Here is a 24032-nt window from a genome sequence, read left to right as displayed (position 1 = left end):
TCTGTTTGCCTGTGGCCCTTTGCAATCACCAGCTTTTCCGGCTCCTTAAGGAGAGCCATGACGTGGTCCCTGGCCCCAGTGCCCCTGGCAATATCCAGGTGCTGGGCTGTGACCACCCCCCCTCACCAGCCCAGCTCCACCAGCCTTGCCCAGAACCCCACCCCAGTGTTGGAAAACTTGTGTGCAGAGGACAAGGGAGCAGGCCCCGAGGGAGGCCTGGCGGGGCTGCCGATGGTGAAGGGCACGGTGTCTAGCTGTTCCCTTCCAGACCCACTCCCTCTGGGCTGTGTCCCCAGCTGGGCCAAGCCCTGATCCCTGGGATCTGGGGGCCTCTTCCAGTCTGCTGTTCCCTGAGAACCAGGCCTCCCTCTGGAGAGGATCACAAGTTTGGGTTTCATTCTGGGCTTGCACTTGGAAAGCCCCCCCCAAGGTCTTGGCTCTGACTGGGATGTTTTGCTCCAGCCTCTTGCTCAATCCCCACTCCTCAGACCTCGGCTTCACCTCCCCGTGTCCTCGGCAGGGTGAGCTGGACGCCCGCGGGTCTGAGAAGGCGCCCAGGGTTCCCGGCATCAGCTGGCCACCGTCTGCCTAAGTCAGCGCTAGGGTCGTGGCGCCCTCTGGTGGCTGGTCCTAGGTAGTGTGGCTGTCCAGCCCCAGGAAGGGAGGGCCTGTCCCCAAGTCTCAGGGCTCAGGGTTGGGAAGGGCAGGTCTTGGCGCAGACCTGCCCCTGGCCCCCAGCCACACGCTTGGCTCTCCCCATGCTGAAGATGCTGAAGCTCGTTCTAGCGCCCGCAGTGTGAAGATCTCCGAATCTCACCTCTCCGTGCCTCCCCAGCCAGGTGGCTCCATTTTACACACAGGACAGAGGCCCAGAGAGTGGGGAGCCAGGCCAGGGAGGCTGCCTGAAGCCTGGCACAGCAGCCTCATTTATTGTGTTGCTCTGCTGCTCACAGGGGAAGCACATCCCCCAAAGTCCCCTTCTTGGCCCCGGTGAGTCTCTTGTCCCTGGATTGCCGGTCAGCCTCGTCCGCCCCAAGCACTCAGTAGCCAGCAGGCTCCCCGCCTTTCCTGGAGTCTGAGGCAGCTGCCCAGCCACCAGCCGTGCGGACGATGGCCTGCACCACAGCGATAAAGGAGGATGCGACCTTGGTGTGATGGTGCCGGGCCTCCAGGGCTGCAGTCACTGCCTAGGGGTGGGAGGAGAGGGGAGGCCTGAGCAGTGCTCCAGATGCCACCTGAACCATGCCTGTGGTCACAGGCCTCAGCCCAGGTGGTGCTATTTGGGGTCAGGAGATCAGGAAGAGCAGGCTGGGGCCTGTTGGGTCTCGCTGGAGCAGGCGGCTTGGCCCTCATGGCACAGGAGCTCCACATGGCCCACGTACCAGACAGAGGACACCAACCACTGTCCGCTCTGGGATGATCCAGGCCTCCAGCCCAGGATGCCCTGTGGCCCCACACCGTGACTCAGTTTCCCCAACCCCCGGCCCACCTGGTCAATGTTTCTCTCCACTGTCGTGACATTGGGCAGAAGCTGGTTGTGCAGCCGGGGCTCTTCCACGGCCCGCTTCACGTCATAGCCGAACCAGAGGTGGTAGATGATGGCCTGGGGCATGAGGGTGTGATCAGCATGGCCTGGGCACTGGGCGGGGTTGGGTGGGGTAGGCAGGGCCAGGGAGGGAAGGGGTGACACATACCAGTGCTGTGGCCGTGGTGATATGTGTACCCCCAGAAGCTCCCACCACCATCCGGACCTGGCCGTCCTTACCCACCATGATCGTTGGGCACATGGATGAGAGTGGTTGCTTCCCTGCGGCCGACGGGAGAAGGCAGGGATGCCGGTCAGCTGCCTGCCCAGACACCCGTCCCTCTCCACCCCAGTCCCCCATCCCCAGACCTCCACCCCATACCTGGATGAATGAAATTTGCGGGTGAGGGGGGCACCCCAAACTCGTTGGTGATGTTGGGAGAGCTGAAGTCGTCCATTTCATCATTGAACAGAATGCCGCTGACCGGGGACCGGACCTTGGAGCCAAAGCTACAGCCCAGCCAGGTCAGACAGTGCCCGGTCTCGCTCGGCCCAGCCTGGTCCCATCCACCCACTGAGGCTCAAGACATACTCCCTGTGAGGCCAAGAGCAAGCTACCAAGGCAGGGCCTCAGTTTCCCACCAGGATAAAAGGTGATGGAGCCACCCTCCTGGATAAGCAGGCAGTCCCTGGGACACCCACCCCTGGCCCTGCCCCACCCCGACGGCCCAGCAGCCCCTACTAGAGGTTGATGGTGCTGGTGGCAGACACAGCACTGCCGTCCTCTGCGATGACAGACAGATGGGCAGTGCCTCCGTCATCCGGCGTGTAGAACTCGGGCTTGTAGTAGGAGGTCGGGTGGGTGGTGTCATCAGAGATCTGAGCCCGGAGCTGGGCGGCGAAGAACTCGGAGGTCATGTTGTGGACCACCTGCCGAGACCCCAGAGCTGGCCTGAGGAGGTGGGGAGGGAGGGTGCGGGGTGGGGGCACAGGGTTGTGCAAGCAGGTCTCAGAAGGCCCCCAGCTGTGGCTCTGACCACAACCCTCCGGCACCCCCAGCCACCTTTCGTGACCTGTCTGACTCCCTGTCTGTTGAGTTCCAGCAACTCAGAATGTCTGTCTGTCCCGCCCTCAGCCTCGAGACCTTTAGCGGATTCAATCAGCCGTTCACTCACGCAGATGTTTCTAGAGCCTGCATTGCATGCCTGGCACTGAGGAATCAACAGGAAACAGACACTTAGGTCCCCGCCCTCACGCCAGAAAAAACAAATGCACACGGGGAAAGTGCTGAAACCACAAGCCAGGTAAGGGGAATGGAGAGGCACGGGTATAGACAGAGTGGTCAGGGAGGGCTTCTCGGAGGAGGCAACGTCTGAGAAGAGCCTGGAATGCGGCTTAAATGGTCAGTGCAAGGTAAGGGGAATGCAGAGGCATGAGGTATGGACAGAGTGGTCAGGGAGGGCTTCTCAGAGGAGGCAATGTCTGAAAAGAGCCTGGAATGCAGCCTCAATAGTCAGCACAAAGGCCCTGAGGCAGGTGGTATAGGCTGGTGAGCGATATGCAGAGTGTGAATGGGGTGAAGGGGAGAAGAGGAGGCAGGTGCAGGCTGGGGACCATCCCACAGGACCTCCTGGGTCCCCTGAGGCCTTTGGGTTTCGCTCTGGGCCACACAGGCTTAGGGCAGAGGGTGAGCAGGCTGGGGAATGTTTTCACAGGGTCCCTCTGGTGGCTGTGAGGTGGATAAGGATAAAGTCCAAAGGCTGCAGGTGTCAACCAGGCGAGAGATGATGGCTTGCCCTGGGTAGGACAAAGAGAAGAATGGAGGAGGGCCCCGACTAGGGAGGTAAACCCTGCAGAAGGGGCAGGTGTGGGGAGGCTCAGAAGCTTGGTTTGGATACTTCATCAGACCTCAAAAGCATGGCCTACGTGTGTGGAATTCACGGGCAAGGGCAGGCTGAGAGATGAACATGGAGGTATTGACATTGAGTGGCTGCTGAACGCCACGAGCCTGGCCAGGGTCCCCAAGGCAGTGGTGAGGGCTGACCGAGAGGAGAGGAGGAGGTGAGGGGCAGACAGACAGGATGGGCCCGGGAGGCCAAAGACAGTGCCTCAAGAGTTTCAGCAACAGCCCACAGACTAGCTGGCCAACACCAGGGAAAGATGTTCTGTCTGAATCTGCTCCCAAGGAAACAGAAAGGCAAGTCCAGGATGTGAGACATTTTTCTAAGACGACTGCCCCGGCTTTAAAAATCAACAAAACAGGCTCAGCAGGCCGGGCACAGTGGCTCACGCCTGTAATCCCAGCACTTTGGGAGGCCGAGGCGGGCGGATCACCTGAGCTCAGGAGTTTGAGACCAGTCTGACCAACATGGAGAAACCCCGTCTCTACTAAAAATACAAAATTAGCTGGGTATGGTGGCTCAGGCCTGTAATCCCAGCTACTCGGGAGGTTGAAGCAGGAGAATCGCTTGAACCCGGGAGGCAGAGATTGCAGTGAGCCAAGATCGCACATTGTACTCCAGCCTGGGCAACAAGAGTGAAATTCCATCTCAAAAAAAAAAAAAAAAAAAAAAAAACAGTCTGAGTGCGGTGGTTCACACCTGTGAGCCCAGCACTTTGGGAGGCTGAGGTGGGATGTGAGCCCAGGAGTTTGAGACCAGCCTGGGCAACATGGCAAGACCCTGACTCTAAAAAAAAAATACAAAAATTAGCCAGGTGTGGGGGCATGTGTCTGTGGTCCCAGCTGCTTGAGGGGCTGAAGTGGAAGGATTTCTTCAGCCCTGGAGGTTGAGGCTGCAGCTGAGATCACACCACTGCACTCCAACCTGGATGACAGAGACGCTCTCCAAACAGAAACAAAACAGCCGAGGGCGCCTACTGTAGGTAAAGAGAAGGGACACAGGTGTGTCACCAGGATATCCTGCTGTGGTATGTTCAAGTCCTCACTCCTGGGAGACACACCTGGAAGTGTGACATCAGCAACCTGTCTAATCACTCCGAGGAAACATGAATACCAAGAGATGTGGGTGGAGACGGAGACAGTTAGGAAATCTGGCAGAAACGTTCATACCGCACGCTCCAGAGAAAGGGAACGCTGACGCTTGGGTGGTTTTGTTTGTTTGTTTTATATTTTTGCAGGTGTGAAAATTTGCAAAATGAAAACTTGAGGAGAGTGTGGTGAGCTATGTGAGATGCTACTGATGGGGAAACTGAAGCTGGACATGGTGATCTGGTGGCATGGGGATAGAGCAGGAGGCGTTAGCCTGAAGCGAGAGAGGACGTAGCCCGGCCATGTTTGCTCTAAGAGAAGCAGAGAAAAGAAGGAGGCAGGAGATGGAAGTTTCTGAAGCAACAACAGCTGCCTTTCTTTCAGGAATGATCCATTTTAAAGGGGTAAATGCCTGTAATCCTAGCACTTTGGGAGGCTGAGGCAGGTGGATCACCTGAGATCAGGAGTTCGAGACCAGGCTGGCCAACATGGTGAAACCCCATCTCTACTAAAAATATAAAAAATTAGCCGGATGTGGTGGCACACACCTGTAGTCCCAGCTACTTGGAAGGCTGAGGCAGGAGAATTGCTCAAACGTGGGAGGCAGAGGTTGCAGTGAGCTGAGTTCAAGCCACTGCACTCCAGCCTGGGCGACAGAGAGACTCTGTCTCAAAAAAATAAAAAATAAAAACAATTATAAAGGGGAAAATGGTCAGAGGCAGAGAGGAGCATTGCAGGAACAGCTCACTGAGCCAGGGAGTGGATAAAAAGAGCTGACTTTAGCCAAAAGGGAGGGCAGAGGGACACGCTGTAGTGGCCCTGTCCCCTCAGAGAGACAAAACACCAGGTGACTGGCTGCAGGTGAGTCAGAGGTGCAGAAGGCTCACGGGGAAAGAGAAGACACCTCCCGGGCAGCTGAGGCCCCTCCTGGGAGGTCACAGGTCAGTGTGGGGGGGTCTGCAGGTCTGCCCGGGAATGCCAAGGACCGAGTAAGTAAGGAGGGGTGTGAGGATCCTCAGTGGGAAGAGATATGGCAGGGGTCTCATAGGGACCCAGCATGGAGCTGGGGCACCTAGTGAATACTATGGGTCAGGCGGTACAGGGCTAAGGGTGGCATCTGGGAATCATTAGTCTGGAGTGACAGGGAGTGGGTGGCCAAGGCCTCTGTCCACCTGGCCCTCTCCCTCTCGCCCATCCTTGTCTTATTTTATTTATTTATTTATTTATTTTTGAGACAGAGTCTCACTCTGTCACCCAGGCTGGAGTGCAGTGGTGTGATCTTGGCTGACTGCAACCTCCTCCTCTCAGGTTCAAGCAATTCTCTGCCTCGGCCTCCCGAGTAGCTGGGATTACAGGTGCGCACCACCACATCCGGCTAATTTTTGTGTTTTTAGTAGAGACAGGGTTTCACCATCGTGGCCAGGCTGGTCTTGAACTCCTGACCTCGTGATCCACCCGCCTGAGCCTCCCAAAGTGCTGGGATTACAGGTGTGAGCCACTGCGCCTGGCTCCACTCATCCTTCTCATCATGCCTGAGGGCTGCAGTGCCCCCGTACGTTCCTCACTTCAGCACTGAGCACTCGAGACCCACAGCATGGGCAAAGGCCCTGAGGTAGGAATGTAGCCACTAACTACCCAAACTGTGAGTTCTGAGTGGCAGAGGCCAAGACTGGGGGTCACCCACCAATCCATCCCAGCACACAGTAGGCCCGCAATCAAAGTGTGTGGCAGGAATGGATTCATAAAGCATATGTGAGGCTGCAGCAGCCCTGGGAAGCCCAGCTGGTGCGCCCCTTACCTCAGTTATATTCACAAACTTGGGGTCCCCAAGCAGCGTCCTCTTGGCGTAGGCAAACCGGAAAGCCTCTATGATGCGGTGGTATGTCAGGCCCTTCTGCTCAGGCGTCTCCACGCTCGCCCGGGAGAAGTTGTACCCTGGTTGATGAGAGTCAGGTGCACGTTGGTGATCCCCAGGGGCTCAGAGGGGCTCAGATGGTTAACGGCTCCCTCAGCCACTTTGCCCACCTCAAGGGGCTTTTTTTTCTTTTTGAGACTGAGTCTCACTCTGTTGCCCAGGCTGGAGTGCAGTGGTGCGATCTTGGCTCACTGCAACCTCTGCCTCGCAGGTTCAAGTGATTCTCCTACTTCAGCCTCCCTGGAACTCCAGGCACCTGCCAGCACGCCCGGCTAATTTTTGTAATTTTAGTAGAGACAGGGTTTCACCATATTGGCCAGGCTGGTCTCGAACTCCTGACCTCATGATCCACCTGCCTCGGCCTCCCAAAGTGCTAGGATTACAGGCGTGAGTCACCGCACCTGGCTTCAAGGAGCATTTAATAACCAATAGCAGCAGCTGCTTCAGAAGGCTGTGGTGAGAGTGAGGGCTCCCCGTGCCTGGACCTCAGGTCACACATCAGCTCTGGCCATGCAGTGACCAAGTGGCGGGGACACCCACTGGACCAGGGGTGCGCTCTGGACCAGGCCCTGCAGCCCTGAGCTCCTGCACCTCCCTCCCTCCTGATGACTCCTGTTCCTCCAGCCCTTGAGCATTGCCTTCTTCATCCCTGGTCACTCTGCAATGCCACCTGCAGGACATGGCAAGCGGTGACACAGGGGCTCAATGATTGGAAATACGCGGCATGGGGGGACCCAGCCATCAGGGGTGCAGCAGGGGTGGGGCTGGGGAGAGACAGGCTGTGTCCCGGGCCACGCCGCAGAGCCGTGGTGGGACCAGTCACCTTTGAGGATGTTGAGGATGAGGGCCAGCACAGGCCCGCTGAGTGGTGCGCTGGGCATGTAGAGTACTGCATCTCCCAGGCTGATGTTCAGCGGGTGCTCGATCAGCTCAGCACGGTAGTTGTTCAGGTCCTCGGCTGTGATGATGCCCCCTGCAATGCGACAGCAGCTCGCATGGGCGCGGGAATGGGGCTGCACCATCGCGTGGGGGATGGGGCCGCAGCAGTGGCGTTGCGGGCAGGCAGGGCTGCACCATGGTGGTGGGGAAAAGCCTGCACCCTGCGGGGGAGGACAGAGTGCACTACTGGAGGGGCCGGCCTGTGCCCTGGGAGGGGGCCGCAGGCAACCTCAGCCCCTGGGGATCCTCATCCCCTCCTGGGCTTGTCTCCCTGACACTGCTCACCCCACAGCTGGGCCCGGGCCGTCTGCCCTCCGCCTGCTTGGCTCACTGGCTTCCTGGCTGCCTTCTCTCCTCTGTGGCCAGAGAGTTGTTTTTTTTTTTCTTTTTAGAGATAGGATCTTGCTATGTCACCCAGGTTGGAGTGCAGTGGCTTAATCACAGCCTTGAACTCCTGGGTTCCAGTGAGCTTCCAGCAGGTCCTCCCCAGTAGCTGAGACTACGGGCGGCACCAACACACTCAGCAAACTCTAACTTTTTTGCAGGATCTTACTCTATTTCTTTTCACTGTGCTTTGAAGTTAGGTTTTACGGTTCCCCACCCCCACCCCCACTATATTGATGAGACTCTAGTCTCAGGGTTTTTTTTTTTAGTTTCACTGTGTTGGGCAGGCTTGTCTTAGACTCCTGACTTTAACTTCTACCTCGGCCTCCTGAAATGGGATTACAGGCATGAGACGCCAGCTCGGCCTCAGAGGGCCTTTTACTCCTTCTTTTTTTTTTTTTTTTTTTTTTTATTTGAGATGGAGTCTCACTCTGTCGCCCAGGCTGGAGTGCAGTCAGTGGTGTGATCTCGGCTCACTGCAGCCTCTGCCTCCTGGGTTAACGCGATTCTCCTGCCTCAGCCTCTCGGTTAGGTGGGACTACAGGCACAAGCCGTCATGCCCAGCTAATTTTGAATTTTTTTCTTTTTTTTTTTTTTTTTTGAGATGGAGTCTTGCTCTGTCACCCAGGCTGGAGTGCAGTGGTGCGATCTCGCCTCATTGAAACCTCTGCCTCCCGGGTTCAAGCAATTCTCCTGCCTCAACCTCCAGAATAGCTGGGACTACAGGTGCGCATGCCACCATGCCGGGCTAATTTTGTATTTTTAGTAGAGATGGGGGTTCACCATGTTTGCCAGGCTGGTCTTGAACTCCTGACCTCAGATGATCCACCCGCCTTGGCCTCCCAAAGTGCTGGGATTACAGGCATGAGCCACCGTGCCCGGCTCAGAGGGTCTCTCAGGGGAGAATTCCTGCTCCAGTCTCCCTGCCGCTGAGCCTCTTCTCGTGATGAATGGATAGAGGGAGGGAGGGAGGCTCTTAATTCTCCCGGAGTCAACTCCAGACATACAGGGTATTGGCATGCCAGTTTCTAGCCTCAGTGGTACAGTTCAGCACACTAATCACCCTCCTCCATGAAACAGTGGCAAGAATTTCCTGAAGAAAGCCACAGCCAAGCGCCAGGTCCCTGCCCTACAAAGTCCCTTCCCCATGCCTCTCGCAAGGTGACTGTCATCCCTTGGGACCCTCCTGGTGAATCAAAGGCTCCTCTCTCTGGGCCTTAGCCCAGCTATTCCTCTGCTAGGAATCCCTTCCTCTCTCTGCCTAATGAAGTTATCTGCAGCCCAGCCACCTCCTTCTCCAAGAAGTCCTCCTGGATCTTCAGGTTGTATTCTAGTGCTTCCCTAGCCCTGGCTCTTGCCTACACCTGCATTTACCCCACCAGGGACTTGCTCTCCTGGCCTGCATGGCCTCTCCTGGCTTTGACATACCAGGAGCTATGGATTCACATGGCCGGCTACTGACCAGGAAATTCCGGCAGGCTCAGGGAGGGCGGGAGGATCGCAGGGCTCTGGGCCCCAGCTGAGGGTGTCCAATGCAGGGTTCCTCACCCAGGCCCCTGAGGGTACCCACTCACCGGCCGCCTGGATGTCCTTCACAATCTGGGCGGTGAGGCTGCCGTTGTAGAAAGCCTGGGCGCCCTCGATGGCCAGCGTCTCGTAGGTGTCAGCCAGCTGCGGCAGGGTCAGTCTCTCCCCCTCCCGAAGCACCTTTCCATCCCGGCAGAACACCTCACTGGGGCAGGGGGCGCTCAGGTGAGGCAGAAGGTGGGGTGGATTCAGACTGCCCCCCGACCCGCCCACACAGGGGAACGGAACAGAGCTGGGGCAGTGCTCGTCACAGGTGGGTGGCTCCGTCACTCCACGCTCGTCCTCCCAGCCTCCTAGTGTCCCCTGCCACTCAGGACACAGTAGCCACTGGGACCCCAGGATCAGAATGCGTCCCCACACGTGGTGGGAAGTGTCTGCATCTCCTCATCCCATTACCAGCGCAGGGTTCCGAAGGCAGAGGGCGGCTCCACTGCCGCTCGGGGACCGCAGGGGCCTTGGGCTGTGGGGGCCCTGCCTGTGTCGGGGGCCGCACCCACAGACATACCACAAGACAGGCTGCTGCTCGATGACGGCCCGCTTGTTTTCCAGAGCTGCTGCCAAGCCCTTGCCCACAGGGAAGCCCTGGCGGGCCAGCTGGATGCTGGGCTGGAAGAGGCGAGCCCAGGGCAGCCGCCCATGCCGCTGGTGTGCCAGCTCATAGCCTCGGATCTCTCCAGGCACAGCCACCGACAGCCCCCCTGGGGAGAGACAGCCCCAGTTAGCAGCCCTGAATGACAGACATGGGAATCTCTCGCAGGCGGCATCCCAGGCACATTCCCCGACTCGTTTTACAGTTGGGGCAAAGAGATTTAGTAGAAAAGATTTTTTTTTCTTTTTTGAGATGGGGTCTTGCCATCTTACCCAGCCTGGTCTCGAACTCCTGAACTCAACTAATCCTCCCACCTCAGCCCCTTGAGAAGCTGAGATTATAGGCATGAACCAGTATGTCCAGCAGAAGGGAATTTTGTTTTGTTTGGTTTTGGTTTTGGTTTTTTTGAAGCAGAATCTCACTCCGTCACCAGGCTGGAGTACAGTGGTACAATCTTGGCTCACTGCAACCTCCGCCTCCCAGGTTCAAACGATTCTCCTGCTTCAGCCTCCCAAGTAGCTGAGACTATAGGTACGAGCCACCACACCTGGCTAATTTTTGTATTTTTAGTAGAGACGGGGTTTTCACCATGTTGGCCCAGATGGTCTCAATCTCTTGACCCAGAAGGGAATTTTTAAGGTCATGTCTGGGCTCAGCAGGCAGGAGTGCGCATGGACCAGGGATGTCTGATGAGGCCGCAGGAGGGAAAGCAGCAGCACACAGCTGGGTTTTGCTGTCCCAGGATTAGGTGTCTGTCTGTGCAGGTGCCTGCATGTCTGAAATCCTGTGCCAGGCCAGACCCCCTCCCATCGCACCGACCACAAGGCCTTATCCTGTAAGCCCCGTGGGCTCTACCAGAATGTGCTAAAGAAAGAGCAGGTCCCGCCCTGACCCAGTTCAAGCACAGGCCACCCTCCAGACCCACCCAGCCCCAAGAAAGGGCACCCTTCCTCTTTTCTAATGCCCCGGAAGCAAGATCTGAGCCTTAATCTCTGTCCTGTCCCCTCTCCCAGCCTGTTTCTCCATCCGACTATAAGGGGTTTTGTTTGTTTAGTTTTTTGAGACGAGTCTCGCTCTGTCACCAGGCTGGAATGCAGTGGCACAATCTTGGCTCACTGGCAACCTCCACCTCCCAGGTTCAAGTGATTCTCCTGCCTCAGCCTCCCGAATACCTGGGATTACAGGCGCCTGCCACCATACCCAGCTCATTTTTACATTTTTAGTAGAGACTGCATTTAACCATGTTGGTCAGGATGGTCTTGATCTTCTGACCTTGTGATCCGCCCAACTCGGCCTCCCAAAGTGCTGGGATTACAGGCGTGAGCCACCACGCCCAGGCTGTTTGTTTGTTTTGAGACAGGGTCTCACTCTATTGCCCCAACAATCGAGGCTCACTGCAGCCTTGGCTTCCCAGGTTCAAGTGATCCTCCCACCTCAGCCTCTGAAGTACCTGAGACACAGACGTACCCCACCACACATGGCTAATCTTTTTTTTTTTTTGAGGTAGAGTTTTACTCTTGTTGTCCAGGCTGAAGTACAGTGGCGTGATCTGAGCTCACTTCAACCTCCACCTCCCAGGTTCCAGCGATTCTCCTGCCTCAGCCTCCCAAGTAGCTGGAATTACAAGCACGTGTCACCACAACCAGCTAATTTTTGTATTTTTAGTAGATTGCTGTATTCTTGTATTTTCAGTTTCACCAGGTTGGTCAGGCTGGTCTCGAACTCCTAACCTTAGGTGATCCGCCCTCCTCGGCCTCCCAAAGTGCTAGGATTACAGGCATAAGCCACTGCACCTGGACTAATCTAAAAAATTTTTTGCAGAGACATGGGTATCGCTTTGTTGCCAGGCTGGTCTCAAACTCCTGGCCTCAAGTGATCCTCCCACCTCAGCCTCCCAAAGTGCTGGGATTACAGATATATCCAGCCTCTAAGGGGTTTTGCCTTCCAGTTCTGATTCTCGAGGAGGTAACTAGAAACGGACCCCTGGGCCTGCTCACCCCCGAGCCCCACCGCCAATATGGACACTACAGACACTGACCCTTTGCCCAGAAAGGTACAACTATGGCCTCTGCCCCCAGGTATTTTCCTGCTCTCGCCAGAGATGACGGGGGCCATTTGGCTGCTCCCAGGCTTGGCGGTACTGCCCTAGAACTACCTCTCCCACCCTGAGGCCTGGCACGTTTCCAAGAGTCGGTGGTTTCAATTCCTAGAAGCTCCATATATATCCTGGAAGGTCTGACACCCAGCACACTGTTCCTTCCACCTTACAGTTAGACAGGGGAAGTTCTAATGTTTGCTAACAGACCAGGGGATATTTAGCAACAGTATTTTATAGATTTCAAAGCAACTAGAAGAGAGGACTATGATGCTAATACCCAGAAATAATAAATACTCAAGATGATGGTGACCCCAAGTACCCTGCCTTGATCATTATACACTCTATGCATGTAACAAACACTCACATATACCCATAAATATGTGAAATATTGTATCAATATCAGAAAAACATCTTCTCCTGACCTCAGGCCAATCAGACTCTCATGCCACCACACTTGCCAAGCTCTGCAGCGACCTCCACACTGCCAGACCCAGTGCCTCCTCTCAGCTTTGGAAACTGGGCTCATCACTCTCCCTGCAAGCCAGCCCTGCATCCCAGCACCTGGCTCCACCCGAGTCTCCCCTGCCCGCCACCCTAGCTCCTACTGTCTCCTGGGTCTTTGCTCTCTCTCCTGCTGGTCTGCCTGACATCTGAGCTTCAGCCTCCATTTATGCACTGACAACTCCCAAATTTACCTGCTGGCCTGACTGCTCCTCTGATTGCCAGACCCGAGTATCTACCTGCCTGCTCAAAAAACGCATTTTAGGCCAGGCACAGTGGCTCACGCTTGTAATCCCAGCACTTTGGGAGGCTGAGATGGGCGGATCACCCGAGGTCGGGAGTTCAGGACCAGCCTGAACAACAAGGAGAAACCCCATCTCTACTAAAAAGACAAAATTATCCAGGCATGGTGGCACGTGCCTGCAATCCCAGCTACTCAGGAGGCTGAGGCAGGAGAATCGCTTGAACCCAGGAGGCGGAGGTTGTGGCGAGCCGAGATTGCGCCACTGCACTTCAGCCTGGGTAACAAGAGCGAAACCATCTCAAGAAAGAAAAGAAAAAAAACGAAAAAAGAAAGGAAAGAAAAAGGAAAGGAAGGGAAAGGGAAAGGGAAGGGAAGGGGCATCTCAAACATAAATGTGTCCAAAACCTAGTTCCTGAGTGTCCATTCAGACCTGCTTCCTGAGAGCCCTGCCTGTCTCCATTAGGGTCACTGCATCCTTCCATGTACAGACTAAAGATCTGGGGTCCTCTGGGACTCCCTACACAAGCATCACACGCAACCTGTCCTCAAATCCACCGGCTCCACTTCCAAGTGTGTCCGTCGGCCACTTCCCACCACCCTCCCCATGCATTACTGCAGTGACCTCCAGGCAGGTCCTAGCAGGCTCTCTGCCCCTTACACAGCAAGCCAAGGGGTCCATAGGCCAGATCCATCCCCCTCCACTCACATACTCCATGGGCCCCCAATTCCCTCAGATGAATGGCAGCGGTTTCACCAAGACCTAAGACATCCCACACAACCTGGGCGGTTACTCTCAGATCGCTTGCTGCAGCCTCCGCAGCTCCCCACACGGCTCTGTCCCTGCCCATCACATCTGGATCACTAGGTCTTCCCCCAGACACCGTATAGTTCCCCTGACCCCATCTCTGCCTCTGGGTCTTTGCTCAGATGTCCCCTTCCCTGACTAGGTCACCCTTCACAGAGTCCCACATCTTGAGGCACCCCAGATCTGTTTTGTTTTGTTTTGTTTTTGAGGTGGAGTGTTGCTTTGTCTCCTAGGCTGGAGTGCAGTGGGGTGATCTCGGCTCACTGCAACCTCCTCCTCCCAGATTCAAGTAATTCTCCTGCCTCAGCCTCCTGAGTAGCTGGGATTACAGGTGTGCACCACCACGCCCAGCCAATCTTTTGTATCTTTAGTAGAGACAGGGTTTCACCATGTTGGCCAGGCTGGTCATGAACTCCTGACTCCACATGATCCAGCTGCTTCAGGCTCCCAATTTGCTGGGACTACAGACGTGAAACACCGCACCAGCCTTTTTTTTTTTTTTTTTTTTTTGAGACGGAGTTTCGCTCTTGTTACCCAGGCTGGAGTGCAATGGCGCGATCTCGGCTCACCGCAACCTCCGCCTCCTGGGTTCAGGCAATTCTCCTGCCTCAGCCTCCTGAGTAGCTGGGATTACAGGCACGTGCCACCATGCCCAGCTAATTTTTTGTATTTTTAGTAGAGACGGGGTTTCACCATGTTGACCAGGATGGTCTCGATCTCTTGACCTCGTGATCCACCCGCCTCGGCCTCCCAAAGTGCTGGGATTACAGGCTTGAGCCACCGCGCCAGGTCCCCTTTTTTTTTTTTTTTAAGACAGGGTCTCGAGCTGCGGTGGCTTGGGCCAGTTGTCCTGGCGCTTAAGGAGCTGAGGCTATGCGTTCAAGGCCAACCTGGGCAACATAAGAACCTCTCATTCATTTAAAAAAAAAAAAAACAAAACAGGGTCTCGCTTTGTTGCCCAAGCTACAGTGTAGTGATACAATCATAGCTCACTGCAGCCTCAAATTCCCGGGCTCAAGTGATCCTCCCACCTCAGCCTCCCGAGTAGCTGGGACCACAGGCACACACCACCATGCCTGGCTAATTTTTTTTTCCATTTTTTATAGAGATGGAGCCTTGCTATGTTGCCCAGGCCGGTCTCAAACTCCTGGGCTCGTGGGATCCTCCTGACTTGGCCTCCCAAAGTGCTAGGATTACAGGAGTGAGTTATTGAGCCCGCCCATCCTCCAACTTTTATCCCACAATCCATTCTGCCTCCTTTGAGCTGTGCCCCTGGGTGGACAGTGGCTTCCCCTCAGGTACCTGGGGAATTTGGGGGCCTCCTCTCCACTAAGACCAGATTAGAAAAGAGAGACTCTGGATGGGCGCGGTGGCTCCCACCTGTAATCCCAGCACTTTGGGAGGCCGAGGCAGGTGGATCATGAGGTCAAGAGATTGAGACCATCCTGGCCAACATGGTGAAACCCCATCTCTACTAAAAATATAAAAATTAGCCAGATGTGGTGGTGCACACCTGTAGTCCCAGCTACTCAGGAGGCTGAGGCAGGAGAATCACTTGAACCTGGGAAGCAGAGGTTGCCGTGAGGCAAGATCACATCACTGCACTCCAGCCTAGCAACAGAGCAAGACTCTGTCTCAGAAAAGAAAAAAAAAAAGAGATTCCACCTCACACCTCACACCTCACGCTCTAGAGTGCTATCCCCAATGAACAAATGAATGAACCGAATAGGATGCCTGTTAAAAAGGCAGAGTATAGAGAGCCTGGGTTCAATTTTAGCTTCACCACTTACCAGCTGTGTGACCTCAGCTGATTTGCATGGCCTCTCTGGGCCTCAGCATCCCCATCTGTAAAATGGGAATCGACACAGCATCCCCCACCCCAAAGGAGCAGGGAAGGGTATGAGATGCTCATGGGTGAAAAGCACAGAGCAGAGTGCGGGCCCCAGTAAGCCCTGCTCCATGGGGGCTGTTAGCGTAATAATTATTCTCTCCGTGTGCTGCACAGGGTGGCCCCAGAGGCCTTGGGAGAAATAACAGATAATCCCAGTCCTTTACTCTGGTGATGATGGTCCTGACAACTCATTGTGGGAGGGTGCTACGGGGCCAGGAAGGGATGAGGGGTGCCAGAACTGCCCTTGGACCCCGACAAGGCCAGCTCTGCACCCACGCCCCAAGCCTGCAGGCGGCTTACCCTCCTGGGACTGTTCCGAGCTGTTGAACATGTTAGGAAAGGCCAGCCTGGGGGCCACCTCGCGGGCATTGATGACCTCGGCTTTTCCTAGAAGGAGAAGCAGGTAGGCAGGCAGACTCACCCAAACCCTTCATGCCACGTGAGCCCGGGGGTCCCCCAAGCTGTGCCTCTGCCCAACCCACACTCCCGACCCCTCTCCCTCACCCCTCCCGGAAGTACTCACGAGTGTTGCTGTTGTAGATGGTGAGGAACAGGCCGCCCCCGATGCCCATGCTGTGGGCATTCATGAGCCCCAAGCACAACAGAGCGGCAATGGCTGCGTCCACCGCAGAGCCACCATCCCTCAGTGCGTCCCTGCCGGGTGGTACATGAAGGGGTGAGAACCTGCAGGCTTCCATCCTGGCCCTGCTTACACACCCTGCTGCCCGTGTCCCCAAAGGAGGATGGAAGAGAAGTCCATTTGAGTTTTCAGGTTTCTGTGTTATTCTTTTTTTTTCTTTTGAGACAGAGTCTTGCTCTGTCACCCAGGCAGGAGTGCAGTGGTGTGATCTCAGATCACTGCAGTCTCAACCTCCTGGACCCAACTGACCCTCCCGCCTCAGCTTCCCAAGTAGCTGGGACTATGGGGACATGCCACCACGCCTGGCAAATTTTTTGTTTGTTTTGTTTTTTTGAGACAGAGTCTCATACTGTCGCCCAGGCTAGAGTGCAATGGCATGATCTCAGCTCACTGCAACCTCCGCCTCCCAGATTCATGTAATTCTCCTGCCTCAGCCTCCCAAGTAACTGGGATTACAGGTACATACCACCATACCTGGCTAATGTTTTTGTATTTTTTAGTAGAGATGCGGTTTCACTATGTCGGCCAGATTGGTCTCGAACTCCTGACCTTGTCATACGCCTGCCTCAGCTTCCCAAAGTGCTGGGATTGCAGACATGAGCCACAGTGCCTGGCTGTTCTGTTTTTTGTTTTTTGTTTTTTTGTAGAGATGGGGTTTTGCCATGTTGCCCAGGCTGTCAAAGAACTCCTGGGTTCAAGTGATGCCCATCTTGGCCTCCCAAAGTGCTGGTATTACAAGTGTGAGCCATTGTGCCTGGCCTTTGTTTTATGAGACAGGGTCTCACTTTGTCACCAAGGATGAAGTGCAGTGGCATGGTCATGGCTCAATGAAGCCTTGACCTCCTGGGCTCAAGCAATCCTCCCACTTCAGCCTCCTGAATAGCTGGGACTATAGGTATGAACCATCACACTTGGCAATTTTTTGTCTTTTTTGTAGAGACAGGGTCTCCCTATGTTGCCCAGGTTGGTCTCAAACTTATGGGTTTAAGCAATTTCCCCCCCTTAACCTCCCAAAGTAGCGGGATCACAGTTTTCCTCTTTTTCTTTTTCTTTTTTCTGAGATGGAGTTTCACTCAGTTGCCCAGAGTGCAGTGGTGTGATCTCAGCTTACTGCAACCTCCGCCTCCTGGGTTCAAGCAATTCTCCTGCCTTAGCCTGCCGAGTAGCCGGGAATACAGGTGCCCACCACTCCTGGCTAATTTTTTTGTATTTTTAATAGAGATGAAGTTTTACCATGTTGGCCAGGCTGGTCTCAAACTCCTGACTTCGGGTGATCCACCTGCCTTGGCCTCCCAAAGTGCTGGGATTACAGGTGTGAACCACCGCGCCCAGCCAGTTTCCTCTCTTTCTTTTTTGTTTTTGAGACAGAGTTTTGCTCTTGTTGCCCAGGCTGGAGTGCAATGGCGTAATCTCAGCTCACAGTAACCTCCACCTCCCAGGTTCAAGTGATTCTCCTGCCTCAGCCTCCCACGTACATGGAATTACAGGCATGCGCCACCACGCCCAGCTAATTTTGTATTTTCAGTAGAGACAGGGTTTTTCCATGTTGGTCAGGCTGGTCTCGAACTCCCAACCTCAGGTGATCCACCCACCTCGGCCTCCCAAAGTGCTGGGATTACAGGCGTGACCCACTGTGCCCAGCCAGTAGCTTAGTTTCCTGTTTTTCAAGCAAACAAATGTACATGACTTTTATAATTGGGACAAAAAGGGAAATTGCTATATTTTATTAATAAGTTTTCTTCTGGCTGGGGATGGTGTCTTACACCTGTAATCTCAGCACTTTGGGAGGCCAAGGTGGAGGATCACTTGAGGGCAGGAGTTCAAGACCAGAAGTTCAAGACACGAGCAATATAATGAGACCTCATCTCTACAAAACAGGCTTTTTAAATTAGTCAGGTCTAATGCACACCTGCAGTCCTAGCTGCTCAGGAGGCTGAGGTGAAAGAATCGCTTAAGCCCAAGAGTTCAAGGCTGCAGTGAGCTATGATCACGCCACTGCACTCCAGCCTGGGCAACAGAACAAGACCCTGTCTCAAAAAAACAAAAACACAACATTTTTTCTGTTTAAGTCTTTAGGAGGGAACTGATCTTTGCATATAACATGAAATGAGTCTAAAAGAATAAAACAGTAGAGACCACAGCTCACATCTCTAATCCCAGTACTTTAGGAAGCTGAGGCTGGAGGATCACTTAAACCCAAGAGTTTGAGGCTGCAGTGGGCTATGATCACTACCCTATACTCCAGCCTGGGCGGCAGAGTAAGATCCCACCTTTAAAAACAGAAATAAGCTGGGCACAGTGGCTCACACCTAGAATCCCAGCACTTTGGGAGGCCAAAGTCAAGAGTTCAAGACCAGCCTGGCCAACATAATGAAACCCCATCTCTACTAAAAATATAAAAATTAGCTGGGTGAGGTGGTGCATGCCTGTAGTCCCAGCTACTCAGGAGACTGAGGCAGGAGAATCACTTGAACCTGGGAGGTGGAAGTTGCAGTGAGCCAAGATCACGCCACTGCACTCCAGCCTGGGCGACAGGGCAAGACTCTGTCTCAGAAACACACACACACACACACACACACACACACACACAAACACACACACAAATTAGCTGGGTGTAGTGGCGCACACCTGTAATCCCAGCTACTTGGGAAACTGAGGCATGAGAATCACTTGAACTTGGGAGATGGAGGTTGCAGTGGACTGAGATCGCGCCACTGCACTCCAGCCTGGGCAATAGAGCGAGACTCTGCCACAAAATAAATAAATAAGCCGGGCACGGTGGCTCAAGCCTGTAATCCCAGCACTTTGGGAGGCCGAGGCGGGTGGATCACGAGGTAGAAAGATCGAGACCATCCTGGTCAACATGGTGAAACCCCGTCTCTACTAAAAATACAAAAAATTAGCTGGGCATGGTGGCAACATGCCTGTAATCCCAGCTACTCAGGAGGCTGAGGCAGGAGAATTGCCTGAACCCAGGAGGCAGAGGTTGCGGTGAGCCGAGATCACGCCATTGCACTCCAGCCTGGGTAACAAGAGCGAAACTCCGTCTCAAAATAAATAAATAAATAAATAAATAAATAAATAAATAAATAAAAATAAAAAGTGAAAAAAATAACAACCAAACCACAAAACAGTGGAGTTTATCTAAAGAGACAGAGACCCTTAAAACTGAGAAAAGGGGCCCTGTTGGGCTCTAGAAGACCCGCACCCTGCTCTCGGGGTCATCATCCCCTTCCCAGAGCGTACTGAGAGAGCCCAAGCAAAGAACAGGTAGCTCTACGCACATGGGACACCCCATGTCCAGGCAGCCTGCTTACATGTGGGGAAACTGAGTCTCAGAGGGGCAAAGGTGTTGCCCAGTTTCCAGGGCCCATGCCCCCATGCCCTGTCCCGCTTACCTCCCAATCTCCGAGCAGCGCTTGGCATCGGCAGCCACAGCAGCCCTGGCGTACACGTGGTTGGGAGGTTCCTTGGAGGCAGAGGGCAGCCAGAGACAGAGGCCAATAACAACCAGCACCAGAACCACGGCCAGCAGGCCCAGCACCACGAACTGCTTCTTCATGGCTCCGCTACACCCACGGGGTAAGGAGCAGGGTCAGGCCTAGCCTCAGACACTCCCCGGCCCCTCCCTAACAGGGCACAGTCTCATGTAGGGCCTCAGAAACACAAGCCCTGTTTCTCCTTCCCGTCTCCCAGAACACGTGCAGGCTGTCCGGCCCCCAGACCTTTGCCCAGGCCATGCCTTCTGCCAGGAGCTCCGGGCCTCATCACTGCGCTCCCAAATCCTCCCTGCTTATCTTCAGAGCCCATCCTGGTAAGAACCCCATCTCCAGCAGGGGCCCTTCCTGGGAGCCCTGAGACCTCCATACCCCTCTTTCTTCAAGGCCTTGCCTACCTCCTCGCTGTGCTGAGCTTCACTGCTTAGCGAGAAGCTCCTGTAGGGACAGGCCTAGCATGGTTTCTCCTGTGTCCCCCACCTCAGCCCAGAGCCTGGCACTGTCCAGGAGCCCCTGAGAACCCTTCACTCCACCTGGAGCATGGGGTTTAGCTTCCATAGTGCCCACAATGGGAGCACCCCCCAGTCTTCCCCTGAAATCAGCAGATTCACAGCCACAGGGCCAGGAATTACCGTCCAGCAGTAGACGGGGCCCCCGCCTTGCCTGGGGAGTTGGCCTCGAAAGATGAAAGGATTTGGTGGAAACAGCTGAGGATATCACCGGGGTCTCCCTCACACTCTGCAGGAGCCTGCAGCCACAGAATCTTCTTCAGAGACTCACTGGTCAGGCAGACTTCTCATTCTCCTGAAGGTCAAGGGCGGTTACCGGAAGCATGCGTAGCCCAGTCCTTTCTGGGGGGCTCGATGTGACCTCCTTCTGCCTCTAGCTGATTTCTCTGCCTCCAGTGGAAGTCTGGAGCCAAAGAGGCTGTCAGTAACACACTTGTTTCCAAGAATTCTCCAGGTATGTTTCCCAGGCACAGCCCAAAGAGGGTTCTGTGCAGAGCAGGGCAGAGAGGGGACGGGGCATTCCTGCACAAGCCCAGGATGTGCATGTGGTGAGCATGGCAAAGGGGGACCGGGGGCAGAGCCAGTCTGCCCTGCTCTGAGGCTGGACTTGCCACTCACCTGCCGTGGGGCCTCAGGCAAATCACTTAATGGTCCAGCCTGGCTGACGGTAGCACCTTGCTTGCCTTGCTGCTGAGAGTGTCGTGAATAGGGTAGGTTGGACTATGGGAAGGGCTCGGTGAATGGTGGCTGTGAATATCATCATGGCTGCACTGGGGACACCCCAGTAGGCCTGAGCGGTACAAGTCTCTTGTTGTCTGTTATGTCCCCTGTAGACCCATCCTGGGCTGTGCAGTGAGGGACAGCAGTGACCCTTGCGAAGTCTCATGGCTGTGGCAGTGGGTGACAGGTATGACCTCAACAGGGAAGAGGGATGTGGTGACAGAGGTGGGGGTTCCCTCTCCCAAACTCAGTTCCCCACAAAAGGCAGTGTCCGCCAGCAAGCCCCTCCAATGAGCCCCAAGCTGGGGTCCCTCTATCTGCTCCATCCTGTCCCAGTGCAGCCGGTCTGATCTCGGAGCCAGACACAGTGTCCCAGAGATGGTCTAGGAATGGAGTCCCTGTGCCCTCCTTACACAGGGGACATCCAAACAACATCATGGAAGGGCGTTCCCCTCCACAGGCTTGGTGGGCCTGGGGCCAATAGCATGATTTTTTTTTTTTTTTTTTTTTTTGAGACAGTCTCACTCTTTCATCCAGGCTGGAGTGCAGTGGCACAATCTCAGCTCAGTGCAACCTCCGCCTCCCGGGTTCAAGCAATTCCCCTGCCTCAGCCTCCAGACTACAGGGGTGCACCACCATGCCTAATTATTTTTAGTAGAGACGGGGTTTCACCATGTTGACCAGAATGGTGTCGATCTCCTGACCTCGTGATCTGCCCATCTCAGCCTCCCAAAGTGCTGGGATTACAAGTGTGAGCCACTGCTCCCGGCTGTGTGATACATTTGACCCCTCCCAGCCCTGGACGCAGACACCAAGAGCAAAGGGCCCTGGCAGTGGCCATGTGGCAGCCCACCACCCACATCCCCCATAGAGTCCAAAGCAGCCCATCCTCCCCACCCTGGCCACCACAGCCTGAATCCAGGCGCCACCTGTTTCTGACCTGAACTCCCTGCCAGCCCCTGCCTGCACTCCCTCCTTCCAACAGTGTCTGACCTTCAGTCTCCCAGAAAGTAGCTAGAGGGCTCTGTCTGTCCCACTGCAGAACAGCCCCTGCCTCCTCCCTGCCCCATGGGAAGCTCATACCCTTCACCAGGCCTGACAGCCCTCTGGCCACTCAGACACCCTGGGTCCCAGCAAGGAGTCCAGGTCAGGGTTAAGGGTTCCTGATAGAGACAGCCATACCTGGAGGTTCAAGGGGCCTCAGGAGCTGGGCAGGCAATGTGCAGCATCCATTGTGGACACAGAACATTCCCATCACAGGGCCGGGTGTGGTGGCTCACGCCTGTAATCCCAGCATTTTGAGAGGCCAAGGCGGGTGGATCACCTGAGGTCAAGAGTTCGAGATCAGCCTGGCCAACATGGTGAAACCCCCATCTCTACTAAAAATACAAAAAATTAGCTGGGCATGGTGGCACATGCCTGTAAATCCCAGCTACTCAGGAGCTGAGGCAGGAGAATCGCTTGAAACCAGGAGGCAGAGGTTGCAGTGAGCTGAGATCACACCACTGCACTCCAGCCTGGGCAAGAAGAGTGAAACTCCAGGTCGGGCACAGTGGCTAGAGGCTCACGCCTGTAATCTCAGCACTTTGGGAGGCCGAGGGAGGCAGATCACAAGGTCAGGAGTTCAGACCAGCCTGACCAATATGGCGAAACCCCGTCTTTACTGAAAGCACAAAAAAAAATTAGCTGAGCGTCGTGGCAGGCACCTGGAATCCCAGCTACTCAGGAGGCTGAGGCAGGAGAATCACTTGAACCCAGGAGGCAGAGGTTGCAGTGAGCTGAGATGGTACCACTGCACTCCAGCCTGGGTGACAGAGCGAGACTCTGTCTCAAAAAAAAAAAGGATTAAAACTCCATCTCAGAAAAAAAAAAAAAAAAAAAGGAAAAACCAAAAACAGAAAAAAAGCACATTCCTATCACATGTCCTAAGGCAGGGGCCTGGCCTGGTCAGTGCCCCTATCCCTAGCACCACAGCCCCCTCCACCAAGGAAGCTCCCCAGTCCCATCCACTGGGCCAGGTCATGCCCCGGAGGGCATAACCTCATCTCTCCCAGGCTCAGGGTCATGAGCCAAGCCCCCCATCAGGGCCCTGGGGTGGGCCAACCGTAACCCAGCCTCCCCGGTCTGTTAATCTGTCTACCCAAAGGCCCAAGTACGCTCCCCGAGAAGCAGGGGGCATCCAGCCAGGACTGGACTGCTGGGAAGAGTGGGGAGGGGAGTAGGCAGTACTGGGCTCTGTCCCTTCCTCCTGTGTCATGTCAGCAAGGGAGGGTGGACCCAGCTTCCCGCAGGCAGATGTCGACAGCCCAGAGGAAGACCCCCTGCTGAGGTCCTGCGTTTCCATTTCCCATCCCTCCACCCCTAAGTTCTCTCCAGCCTCACTGAAAGAATGTCCAAGCCAACCCACAGTGTGAGAGTGGCACACACGAGGGGAAACTGAGGCTAGAAAGTGGTTCAGATGCCAGGGTTTGGCCTCAAACCCAGACCCTCTTCCTTGTGACCCTGATGAGCTTACCTGAGGCCTGGGGACAGTGTGGGTCCAGGAGAACACCTCTTTCTCGGAAGACAGTTCTGGGCTGTACCCTCTGGGGAGGAAGAGACAGGCCTGTCAGCCTGGGAAAGTCCCGGCACAGAATTAGTCAAGCCCCCTCCCGCCCCCCCACCACTCTCCAGAGCGGGCTCAGAGCCACGCCTGCAGCCCCCTGCAGAGCTCCTCAGGGGGCCTCCCAACTGAGACTGGGATCTGGGGGTGGGCACCTCCAAGGAGGAGCTGAAGCAGGGAAGGAGCCGGAGCAACCAGAGAACCCATGAGCTTACCTAGTCCCAGAGGGGGCAACAGGCCAGCCAGGGAGTGCACAGCAGCCCTGGGGGACAGTGGAAGGCGTCTGCACAGGGCGCAGGACAGACAGGCCTCTCCCAGAGGTCCAGCCTGGCTGGGAGGACGGGGAGGCTGACGTCACAGCAGCAAGGAGGCGCACAGTGACTTGGCATGGTGACTGGGCCTGTCACCAGGTGACTAAAGTTCATGCAGCCCTGGGAAGGCCCCAGGTGGGAGGTGCTGTGGCAGGGTCGGCGGTGGGGGGGGGGGAAGGGGTTCCCCCCTCCCAGACTCAGTTCCCTGCAAAGGGCGCTGTCTGCCCACGAGCCTCTTTAGTAAGCCCCAGCCTGGGTCCCCCTCTGGCTCTCCCTGTCCCTGTTC

At 55.4% G+C, this 24032-nt stretch overlaps 1 protein-coding gene across 1 annotated transcript; it reads right to left on the bottom strand.

Annotated features, from left to right (window-relative positions):
* Positions 1-3: 3 nt before the first annotated feature.
* On the bottom strand, positions 4-23785 carry GGT1 (gamma-glutamyltransferase 1). The gene is given in 15 exon segments (XM_039462413.2): positions 4-1187; positions 1490-1645; positions 1647-1807; positions 1908-2035; positions 2268-2455; positions 6313-6449; positions 7253-7402; positions 9327-9484; positions 9845-10037; positions 15768-15854; positions 15991-16121; positions 19506-19676; positions 20237-20352; positions 23349-23418; positions 23651-23785. Coding segments are annotated over 12 exon segments (1800 nt in total). The 5' UTR covers positions 19670-19676; positions 20237-20352; positions 23349-23418; positions 23651-23785; the 3' UTR covers positions 4-1040.
* Positions 23786-24032: the final 247 nt, after the last annotated feature.

Source organism: Saimiri boliviensis, chromosome 21 (assembly GCF_048565385.1).
Source record: "Saimiri boliviensis isolate mSaiBol1 chromosome 21, mSaiBol1.pri, whole genome shotgun sequence".
Lineage (NCBI taxonomy): Eukaryota > Metazoa > Chordata > Mammalia > Primates > Cebidae > Saimiri > Saimiri boliviensis.
Note: the sequence above shows the minus strand (reverse complement) of the source record. Positions and strands in the feature narration are given on the sequence as shown.